The sequence below is a fragment of the Pan troglodytes genome, chromosome 5 (genome assembly GCF_028858775.2).
Source record: "Pan troglodytes isolate AG18354 chromosome 5, NHGRI_mPanTro3-v2.0_pri, whole genome shotgun sequence".
NCBI classification, from domain to species: Eukaryota; Metazoa; Chordata; class Mammalia; order Primates; family Hominidae; genus Pan; species Pan troglodytes.
Genome location: NC_072403.2, coordinates 95,965,517 through 95,977,612, shown reverse-complemented (window position 1 = coordinate 95,977,612; position 12,096 = coordinate 95,965,517). Strand labels below are relative to the sequence as shown.

Below are 12,096 nucleotides of genomic sequence, written 5' to 3'. Positions count from 1 at the left end.
CGCCAGGAGTCTATGGGGATCATAAATTACACAATACTAGGAGTCAGTGCCTCAAGCAAGGACAGCAAAGTCTCCAGAAAGAGGTTAGGGAGGAGAGAGAAAGAGCACATCCAAGCCAGCAAGGGAGAGCAAGAAGAGAAAGAGAAGGAACAGCAGAGGGAGGATAAAGGCAGGCCAGAGGTTGGAACACTATCACTTCCGTCAGCAAGCTGGAGAGTACCACTCACCTGATGAGTGCTGTTAGAGCCAGGCATCCAGACATGGAAAAAAAAGGGGCCTTTCCTCATCCTCAAAACTCCAGCCTATGCAACCTCACCAACCCAAATTATGTAGATCAAAACGAAAGAAAAAACACAGTTGACTCTATTAAAAGATACCTTATGTTCAGAGACTGTCAACACTTTCCTTAACAATTAATTTATAAATCAAGTTGAAGTCAAAAGTACAATGTCTATTCCTAAAAAAATAAAATTTTACAAAATTGCTTTTATAAGGTAACTATCTAAAAGAATACCTTAGCCAAAAAACCATCAGAAATACTTTTCTAAAAAACAATCTTAAGCCTACCTATGTCTGTTTACTTTTTTAAAAAATTATTATACTTTAAGTTCTGGGATACATGTGTAGAACGTGCAGGTTACATAGGTATACATGTGCATGGTGGTTTGCTGCACCCATCAACCTGTCATCTACATTAGGTATTTCTCCTAATTCTATCCCTCCCTTTGGCCCCCACCCTGTGACAGGCCCTGTTGTGTGATGTTCCCCTTCCTGTGCCCATATGTTCTCATTGTTCAACTCCCACTTATGAGTAAGAACATGCGGTATTTGGTTTTGTTTCTGTGTTAGTTTGCTGAGAATGATGGTTTCCAGCTTCATCCATGTCCCTGCAAAGGACATGAACTCATCCTTTTTTATGGCTGCATAGTATTCCATGGTGTAATGTGCCACATTTTCTTTATCCAGTCTATCATTGATGGACATTTAGGTTGGTTTCAAGTCTTTGCTATTGTGAATAGTGCTGCAATAAACATACATGTGCATGTACCTTTACAGTAGAATGATTTATCATGCTTTGGGTATATACCCAGTAATGGGATTGCTGGGTCAAATGGTATTTCTGGTTCTAAATCCTTAAGAAATCACCATACTGTCTTCCACAAGGGTTGAACTAATTTGCACTCCTGCCAAGAGTGTAAAAGTGTTCCTATTTCTCCACACCCTCTCCAGCATGTTTCCTGACTTTTTAAATGATCGCCATTCTAATGATGTGAGATGGTATCTCATTGTGGTTTTGACTTGCATTTCTCTAATGACCAGTATGTTTGTTGGCTGCATAAATGTCTTCTATTGGAAAGTGTCTGTTGATATCCTTCGCCCACACCTTCTGATGGGATTTTTTTTTCTTGTAAATTTGTTTAAGCTCCTTGTAGATTCTGGATATTAGCCCTTTGTCAGATGGATAGATTGCAAACATTTTCTCCCATTCTGTAGGTTGCCTGTTCACTCTGACGATAATTTATTTTGCTATACAGAAGCTCTTAATTAGAGCCCATTTGTCAATTTTAGCTTTTGTTGCAATTGCTTTTGGAGTTTTAGTCATGAAGTCTTTGCCCATGCCTGTGTCCTGAATGGTACTGCCTAAGTTTTCTTCTAGGGTTTTTATGGTTTTAGATTTTATGTTTAAATCTTTAGTCCATCTTAATTTTTGTATAAGGTGTAAGGAAGGGTCCAGTTTTAGTTTTGTGCATACGGCTAGTGACTTTTCCCAACACCATTTATTAAATAGGGAATCCTTTCCCTATTGCTTGTTTTTGTCAGGTTTGTGGAAGATCAGATGGTTGTAAATGTGTGGCATTATTTCTGAGACCCGTATTCTGTTCCACTAGTCTATATATCTGTTTTGGTACCAGTACCATGCCGTTTTGGTTACTGTGGCCTTGCAGTATAGTTTGAAGTCAGGTAGCGTGATGCCTCCAGCTTTGTTCTTTTTGCTTAGGATTGTCTTGGCTATACGAGCTCTTTTTTGGTTCCATATGAAATTTAAAATAGTTTTTTTCTAATTCTGTGAAGAAAGTCAATGGTAGCTTGATGGGGATGGCATTAAATCTATAAATTACTTTGGGCAGTATGGCCATTTTCATATTGATTCTTCCTATCCATCAGCATGGAATGTTTTTCCATTTGTTTGTGTCCTATTTCCTGGAGTAGTGGTTTGCAGTTCTCCTTGAAGACGTCCTTCACATCTCTTGTAAGTTGGATTCCTAGGTATTTTATTCTCTTTGTAGCATTTGTGAATGGGAGTTCATTCATGATTTCGCTCTCTATTATTGGTGTATAGGAATGCTTGTGACTTTTGCACATTGATTTTGTATCCTGAGACTTTGCTGAAGTTGCTTATCAGCTTAAAGAGTTTTTGGGCTGAGATGATGGGGCTTTCTAAATATACAATCATGCCATCTGGAAACAGAGATAATTTGATGTCCTCTTTTCCTATCTGAATACCCTTTCTTTCTTTCTCTTACCTGACTGCCCTGGCCAGAACTTGCAATACTATGTTGAATAGGAGTGGTGAGAGGGGATATCCTTGTCTTGTGCCAGTTTTCAAAGGGAATGCTTCCAGCTTTTGCCCATTCAGCATGATATCAGATGTGGGTTTGTCATAAACTGCTCTTATTATTTTGAGATATGTTCCATCAGTACCTAGTTTGAGTGTTTTTAGCATGAAGGGGTGTTGAATTTTATTGAAGGCCTTTTCTGCATCTATTGAGATCATCACGTGGTTTTTGTTATCCGTTCTGTTTATGTGATGCAATACGTTTATTGATTTGTGTATGTTGAATCAGCCTTGCATCCCAGGGATAAAGCCCACTTGATCGTGCTGGAAAAGCTTTTTAATGTGCTGCTGGATTCAGTTTGCAAGTATTTTATTGAGGATTTTTGCATCGATGTTCATCAGGGATATTGGCCTGAAATTTTCTTTTTTTGTTGCATCTCTGCCAGGTTTTGGTATCAGAATGATGCTGGCCTCATAAAATGAGTTAGGGAGGATTCCCTCTTTTTCTACTGTTTGGAATAGTTTCAGAAGGAATGGTACCAGCTCCTCTTTGTATCTCTGGTAGAATTCAGCTGTAAATCCATCTGGTCCTGAGCTTTTTTTGTTTGGTAGGCTATTAATTAGTACCTCAGTTTCAGAACTTGTTACTGGGTCTATTCAAGGATTCAGCTTCTTCCTCGTTTAGTCTTGGGAGGGTGTATGTGTCCAGGAATTTATCCACTTCTTCTAGATCTTCTACTTTATTTGTGTGGAGTTGTTTATAGTATTATCTGATGGTAGTCTGTATTTCTGTGGGATCAGTGGTGATCTCCCCTTTATCATTTTTTATTGTATCTATTTGATTCTTCTCTCTTTTCTTCTTTATTAGTCTGACTAGCGGTCTATCCATTCTGTTATTCTTTTCAAAATACCAGCTCCTGGAGTCATTGATTTTTTGAAGGGTTTTTCATGTCTCTATCTCCTTACATTTTTCTCTGATCTTAGTTATTTCTTGTCTTCTGCTAGATTTTGAATTTGTTTGCTGTTGCTTCTCTAGTTCTTCTCATTGTGATGTTAGGGTGTCGATTTTAGATCTTTCCCGCTTTCTCCTGTAGGCATTTTGTGATATAAATTTCCCTCTATACACTGCTTTAGCTGTGTCCCAGAGATTCTGGTACGTTGTGTCTTTGTTCTCATTGGTTTCAAAGAACTTATTTATTTCTGCCTTAATTTCGTTATTTCTGCAGTAGTCATTCAAGAGCAGGTTGTTCAGTTTCCACGTAGTTGTGCGGTTGTGAGTGAGTTTCTTAATCCTGAGTTCTAATTTGATTGCACTGTGGTCTGGGAGACCATTATGATTTCTGTTCCTTTGCATTTGCTGAGGAGTGTTTTACTTCCAATTATGTGGTCGATTTTAGAATAAGTGCTATGTGGTGCTGTGAAGAATGTATATCCTGTTGATTTGGGGTGAAGAGTTCCATAGATGTCTATTAGGTCTGCTTGGTGCAGAGCTGAGTTCAAGTCCTGAATATCCTTATTAATTTTCTGTCTCATTGATCTGTCTAATATTGACAGTAGGGTGTTAAAGTCTCCCACTATTATTGTGTGAAAGTGTCTCTACGTAGGTCTCTAAGAACTTGCTTTATGAATCTGGGTGCTCCTGTATTGGGTGCATATATATTTAGGACAGTTAGCTCTTCTTGTTAATCCCTTTAGCATTATGTAATGCCCTTGTCTTTTTTGATCTTTGTTGGTTTAAAGTCCGTTTTATCGGAAACTAGGATTGCAACTCCTGCTTTTTTTTTGCTTTCCATTGGCTTGGTAAATCTTCCTCCATCTCTTTATTTTGAGCCTATGTGTGTCTTTGTACATGAGATGGGTCTCCTGAACACGGCACACTGATGGGTCTTGACTCTTTATCCAATTTGCCAGACTGTACCTTTTCACTGGGGCATTTAGCCCGTGTACATTTAAGGTTAATATAGTTATGCGTGAATTTGATCCTGTCATTATGATGCTAGCTGGTTATTTTGCCCATTAGTTGATGCATTTTCTTCATAGTTTCAATGGTCTTTACATTCTGCTATGTTTCTGCAGTGGCTGGTACCAGTTTTTCTTTTTCATATTTAGTACTTCCTTCAGGAACTCTTGTAAGGCAGGCCTGGTGGTGACGAAATCCCTCAGCATTTGCTTGTCTTTAAAGGATTTTATTTCTCCTTTGCTTATGAAGCTTAATTTGGCTGGATATGAAATTCTGGGTTAAAAACTCTTTTCCTTAAGAATGTAGAATATTGGCCCCCACTCTCTTCTGGTTTGTAGGGTTTCTGCAGAGAGATCCCCTGTTAGTCTGATGGGCTTCCCTTTGTGGGTAACCTGCCCTTCCTCTCTGGCTGCCCTTAACATTTTTTTCCTTCATTTCAACCTTGGTGAATCTGACGATTATGTCTTGGGGTTGCTCTTCTCAAGAAGTATCTTTGTGGTGTTCTCTGTATTTCCTGAAGTTGAATGTTGGCCTGTGTTGCTAGGTTGGGGAAGTTCTCTTGGATAGTATCCGGAAGTGTATTTTCCAACTTGGTTCCATTCTCTCTGTCACTTTCAGGTACACCAAATGTAGTCCCCTATTTCTTGGAGGCTTTGTTCATTCCTTTTCATTCTTTTTTCTCTAATCTTGTCTTCTCACTTTATTTCATTGAGTTGGTCTTCAATCTCTGATATCCTTTCTTCCGCTTGATCGATTTGGCTATGGATACTTGTGTATGCTTCATGATGTTCTCATGCTGTTTTTCAGTTTCATCAGGTCTTTTATGTTCTTCTCCAAACTGGTTATTCTAGTTAGATACTCCTCTAACCTTCTGTCAAGGTTCTTAGCTTCCTTGCATTGGGTTAGAACATGCTCCTTCAGGAATTTGTTATTACCCACCTTCTGAAGCCTACTTCTGTCAATTTGTCAAATTCATTATCCATCCAGTTATGTTCCCTTGCTAGTGAGGAGTTGTGATCCTTTGGAGGAGAAGAGGCATTCTGGTTGTTGGCATTTTCAGCCTTTTTGCATAGGTTTTTCCTCAACTTCGTGGATTTATCTACCTTTGGTCTTTGCTGTTGGTGACCTTTGGATGGAGTGTTTGCTTGGTCATCCTTTTTTTTTTTTTTGATGTTGATGCTATTGCTTTCTGTTTGTTAGTTTACCTTGTAACAGTCAGGCCCCTCTGCTGCAAGTCTGCTGGAGTTTGCCGGGGGTCCACTCTAGACCCTGTTTTCCTGGGTATCACCAGCAGAGGCTGCAGAACAGCAAAGATTGCTGCCTGTTCCTTCCTCTGGAAGCTTCATCCCAGAGGGCACCCACCAAATGCCAGCCAGAGCTCTCCTGTATGAGGTGTCTGTTGACCCCTGCTGGGGGGGTGTCTCCCCGTCAGGAGGCTGAGGTGTCAGGGACCCACTTGAGGAGGCAGTCGGTCACTTAGCAGAGCTCGAGCACTGTGCTGGGAGATCCACTGCTCTCTTCAGAGCCAGCAGGCAGGAATATTTAAGTCTGCTGAAGCTGTGCCCATAGCTGCCCCTTCCCCCAGGCACTCTGTCCCAGGGAGATAGGAATTTTATCTATAAGCCTCTGATTGGGGCTGCTGCCTTTCTTTCAGAGGTGCCCTGCAGAGAGGAGGAATCTAGAGAGGCAGTCTGGCTATCATGGCTTTTTGGTGCTGTGGTGGGCTCTGCTTAGTCCGAACTTCCCAGTGGCTTTTTTTACACTGTGAGTGGAAAACCACCTACTCAAGCCTCAGTAATGGTGGATGCCCCTCCCCCCACCAGGCTCAAGTGTCCCCCATCAACTTCAAACTGCTGTGCTTGCAGCGAGAATTTCAAGCCAGTGGATTTTAGCTTGCTGGGCTCCGTTGGGGTGGGATCCGCTGAGCAAGACCACCTGACTCCCTGGCTTCAGCCCCCTTTCCAGGGGAGTGAATGATTCTGTCTCTCTGGTGTTCCAGGCGCCACTGGGGTACAAAAAAAAAACTCCTGCAGCTAGCTTGGTGTCTGCCCAAATGGCCACCCAAGTTTGTGCTTGAAACCCAGGGCCCTGGTGGTGTAGGCACCCAAGGGAATCTCCTGGTCTGCAGGTTGCAAAGACTGTGGAAAAAGCGTAGTATCTGGGCTGGATAGCACAGTCACTCATGGCACAGTCCCTCATGGCTTCCCTTGGCTAGTGCCAACCACTTGAGCTTCCCGGGTGAGACAACACCCCACCATGCTTCTGCTCGCCCTCCATGGACTGCACCCACTGTATAATCAGTCCCAATGAGATGAACCAGGTATCTCAGTTGGAAATGCAGAAATCACCGGCCTTCCGTGTTGGTCTCGCTGGGAGCTGCAGACCGGAGCTGTTCCTATTTGGCTATCTTGCCCAGGAATCGACCAGTTTAAATTCTTTTAAACATTTACTTACAAAAACAGAAGCTCTAACAGTGAAGACAGAAAACAAACATGTACATAGGGGTCCTCTATAACCACAATTCAAATGTCTGAGGGAGGGCTTCACAGGTTCCAAAGCATTTATGTTATCTTCTCCAAAGCTCACAATACTTTATGAAGTAGAAAAGACAGCATTATTTTCTTTTGAAGATAAAGAGGCCCCCAGAGGTAAGTAATTTGTGAATAAAGTTTCATGCTGGTGAGGAGCAGAATGGCAACTGGAATTTAGGTCTTTAGGCTTCTTGATAAACGCTTCCAATTTTCCACTTTGAAAATGTGTTAAAAAATACTTGAAAAACTAAGAACTTGAACTTCTTTAAATAATTCTCTAAAATGCCACACAACTACTTATAATAAATGTTCTTAGGTTTATGTTTTTAGTACGTAAAGAATAGTAAATACTTCAAGGATAAATAAATTCAGGTGTCATCCTTAATTTTGAAAGTCATTTATTAAAAGACAAAGTGGAGGATGATGGGAGATAGCAGGGAGGGAAAATTGGGAAAAGACCACAGCATTTTCTTATTATGGACATTCAGAAAATATTCAGAAGAACCTCGAGCCCCTGGACAGCTAACAAAGTTCTAAGGGCTTTACTCTTTTAAAAGGCCTAGAATTTTATGTATACCATCCTTTCATATACATACATATTTACTTCAGATCTTTTGTGTAATTTATAAAGCCCTAAAATTCTTAGAAATAGCTTTTAATGATTATAGAAATGCTTTAGAAAGTATGATAGCTTATTGAATTCACTTTTTGTGAAAAGACTGTTCTGAACTTCCTACTGCTTTCAAATCTTTTAGGGGAAATGGAGCATATATTCAGTTAAATTATCTTCTTATTTTAGTTTACTGGGCTGAACTCTTTAATCAATAAAATAAGTTTTCACTTTTGTTATCCTTTCTGTCCCATTCCACTACTGAGTTCAGCTTGACTAGAACTTTATTCTATTATCTGTACCAGCACTTCCCAAAGTGTGTACCAAGGATCACTAGTGATAGAGCGAAGAAGTGTTAATGCAAACAAACAAACATAAAAGGAATTTTGCTAAGCAATGCATAAAAAATTCCTCTCTTGGAAAGTCACAAAGGATATTAACATATTAAAGGCTTTAGAAATCCCATATCATGTTTAATTTTGCTTAATTCATTCTCACCAAATTCTTATTTTATCAGCCCCAGTATAACAGGAAAAATCTTGCATTACCAAACTGGCTACATTGGAACATTTTCAGTGAAACCCAACTCAGTATAAATCACATAACACGATCATAAAGCCCAATATGCATCTTAGTGACACATATATAAGGTTGCCTAGATCTTGCCAGACAGTGTTTCTTTGAGGGAAGGGGAACATTTAACATGATTTCTAGTTAGAGAATTATTGGTTTATTTTTTTTCTTTGAAGGAGCTTCCTGGACAATCAAAGCTTCAACCAGAGAAGATAAGGCATAGACTTACTACACAGGTATAAATAACTAAACGCAGAGCTAATATCAGTTTAGTACCTTTTATCTTTAAATGCTAATTTCTCCAATTGGCTTCTCCAAATTATATCATCTTCTGTTTTATTGAAGAACATCAGCTTCACTTTCCTTAAGAGAAAAAAAAAAAAACTCAGAAATAACTAATTAATTACATTTAAAATATGCACAAATGGAAAGTCTAAAGTGAACCAGTGTGAATGTTTTAGTGCCCAGTAGGTAACTAAAAATCATCAAAAACTGAAATGAGATAAAAGAACCTAGTTAATAAAATAGCTAGGATTAGAGGAGGCAAAGTAAGAAATGATGAATGAGGAAATGGTAACATGTCTATTAAGGTCCAGTGAGTAATCAATTTAGAATACCTTATACTAATATAACAGCCTCAAAAAGGATCATAATTAGAGACAAAATTACATACCTGAGACTGGGTATATCAGTCAAAGCATAATTCAGTATTTTAACCATTGGTGTGAAGCCTGTTCCAGCTGCCAACAAAAAGAGATCTTCTAATTCTTGGAACTTGGATATTTTAAAATTGCCCTCAGGACTGCTTACAGAAACAAAATCTCCTAAACAATGAAACATAAGCTAAATCAGAAAAAACAAAAACAAAAAACAAAACAAAAAACCCAGCGGGGAAACTAAGAAGCCAAAACTAGCTGAATTTAAAACACTGAGGAGTAACAGTATAAATACTTAACTTGCAGACTATTTATCAGTCTTTAAGATATGTAAGTAGTCTTAAGGATACTCATTAGGCCCCTAAGTATGTCTGAATTATATCATTACAGTCAAATTAATAATGAGGTTTTATGATATAATTTCCCACCACTACTTTGCCAAACCATCTGAAGTCTGAAATTTACAAACTACTGCAAAGTACTTATCCACAAATGATCAATAAAGGATTGATTGCTAAACTAAATTCTAAGTACTTCAAAAGCAGAGTCCATATATATCTGTCTTACCTGGTACAGAGTAAAGAACAGATATTCACTATTTACACATTGATTATTAACCACAGTAACAGGATTAGTGGGAGAGAAAATTGAAATAGAAATGCATTCTAAAATCTTATGTCGATTAACACACCAACTTCTCTTCTACCAAATTTTTGAAAAGACCTATTAAGAAGGGCTATTCTGAGTTTAATTCCCATAAAAACAAAGCAAGATCAGAAATGCAGTCAACTATACTTGGAGCATGCCACTTACCAATCTAGAATCAACACAATTGAGAAATCAGTGCCCATTTTCTACAGCCCAGTTGATATAATCACCATGTACCATTCATATGAGAAAATTACCTTTAGGACTAGATTCAGAAACTTGAAATGTAATCTTAAAAAGGAAAAATAAAGCTGCTATAATTTTTAAATGATTTAAAATACTCTATTTTAAAATGCTTGGATGCTCATAATTTTTCCTGTTTTCCATTGCAGGATAGTAAGAATCTTGCAGTAGTTGATGAAATAAGTATTTGAAAATAGGGCTGGGCGTGGTGGCTCACACCTGTAATCCCAGCACTTCGGGAGGCCAAGGCAGGTGGATCACCTGAGGTCGGGAGTTCAAGACCAGCCTGACGAACATGGAGAAACCCCGTCTCTACTAAAAATACAAAAAATTAGCCAGGCATGGTGGCACATGCCTGTAATCCCATCTACTTGGGAGGCTGAGGCAGGAGAATCACTTGAACCCGAGAGGCGGAGGTTGCAGTGAGCCGAGATTGCGATGCCACTGCACTCTAGCCTGGGCAACAAGAGCAAAACTCCATCTCAAAAAAATAATAATAATAATAATAGAAGCTCCTCATTATAGTTTGAAAAAGACCGTAAGATTAGAGTGTCTTTAGGAAAGCCAGATAGTTGTTTACTAAAGAAGCCTCAGAGGAGAGTATTAACTTGGTAACTTTTACCCACAGCCCAGTCTTTCCAATGTTAACAAAATTGATTAGACTCACATAGGATAACTGATGCTAATCAAATTCAGAAGAGATTAAAGCACACATGCCAGAATGGCAACTGACTTACAGCTGGGGTTACATGTATCTAGTGACCTGAACATTACATGTCCCATTGAGGATATCTTGTTTCCAGTATCAGAACACATGGAAAGCCAAATTAATCATGTAAAATCATGTTGCTTAGTGAACACGGGATTGAAACAAAGAGATGAATAATTGTATGGGTTCATTCATTTAGTGTACAACTCTCTAAGTGACACAAATATTTGTGCCATGTCAAGCCTCCCTAAATGAAGTTGAAATAATACTTCATCTTGTTCTTTGAGCTTTCCCTTTCCATGCTCTAGGACAACTCTCCACCCTGCTATGTTCGCAAAAATCTCCGTAAATAGGCTATAATACCATTCCTTAAGTTTCCACTTACTGTATTACAATCATGCGTCAGTCCTTCTTTCACAAGGTGATAATCACCTTCACTAGATTTGTAGGTACTCCAAAATACTTCAGGTTCAAATTCATATACAATATTTTGGTTTACGTAACCAAGGATGACTAATCATATCTATTATGTGAAGTAGACATAATTAGCAGAATCATATCTACTACATTTCAGAAAGTAATGTAATTTTGTTTATTTCCAAATTTTAGTAATCCACTTCACTGGTATCCCAATGTATTGCTAATGCTGCCTTGGAAAGAGGAACACTTGCTATTAGGTAAAAAGTGAAAAGAAAATATAGAAAAAGGAGTTGACACCAAAAGGGAGCAGAAGCAAGAGAAGTTTTTAAATCTTAATAGATCTCATTATAGTTCTTTATTCATTCCTTCAAAGTACCTTTACTGGCTGGGCACAGTGGCTCACACCTGTGATCCCAACACTTTGGGAGGCCAAGGCGGGCCAATCATCTAAGGTTAGGAGCTCGAGACCAGCTTGGCCAACATAGTGAAACCTCATCCCTATTAAAAATACAAATATTAGCCAGCATGGTGGTGTGTGCCTGTAATCCCAGCTACTTGGGAGGCTGAGGCAGAAGAATCACTTGAACCCAGGAGGCAGAGGTTGCAGTGAGCTGAGATCAAGCCACTGCACTCCAGCCTGGGCAGCAGACCATCTCAAAAATAAAACAAACAAACAAACAAACAAAGCACATTTACTGACAGCCTATTATGTACCAACTGCCATGCCAGGTGGTGGAAATACAAAGATAAGTAAGACAATTTCTGCTCTTAAACTCAAAGTCTTGTAATGAAGAAATATATTTATTCTTATAAAAGAGCTATGAACAAATGTTAGTTATTGAGGGTTTCAGGGGAAGAGGAGGGCTCCATAAAGTGATATTCTGTTTGGGTCTTTTTATTTATTTTTATTTTTTATTATTTTTTTTTGAGACAGAGTCTCGGTCTGTTGCCCAGGCTAGAGTACAGTGGCACGATCTCGGCTCACTGCAACCTCCGCCTCCCGGGTTTAAGCGATTCTCCTGCCTCAGCCTCCCAAGTAGCTGGGATTACAGGCGCCCGCCATCATACCCGGCTAATTTTTGTATTTTTAGTAGAAACAGAGTTTCCCCATGTTGGCCAGGCTGGTCTCGAACTTCCGACCTCAAGTGACCTGCCCACCTCAGCCTCCCAAAGTGCTGGGATTACAGGC

At 39.2% G+C, this 12,096-nt stretch overlaps 1 protein-coding gene across 9 annotated transcripts in view; it reads right to left on the bottom strand.

The window, feature by feature from the left end:
- Positions 1-12,096, bottom strand: part of CYB5R4 (cytochrome b5 reductase 4) — a 125,952-nt gene that overhangs the window by 30,899 nt on the left and 82,957 nt on the right. For all 9 annotated transcript variants that reach the window (XR_008548351.2, XR_008548350.2, XR_001718154.4 and 6 more), the window contains 2 exon segments: positions 8,905-9,055; positions 8,508-8,594 (listed from right to left, as the gene is read on the bottom strand). Coding sequence is in view for 4 of the 9 variants with exons in the window: in XM_016954678.3 (XP_016810167.1) it covers positions 8,508-8,594; positions 8,905-9,055 (238 nt within the window). In the remaining 5 variants the exon portion in view is untranslated.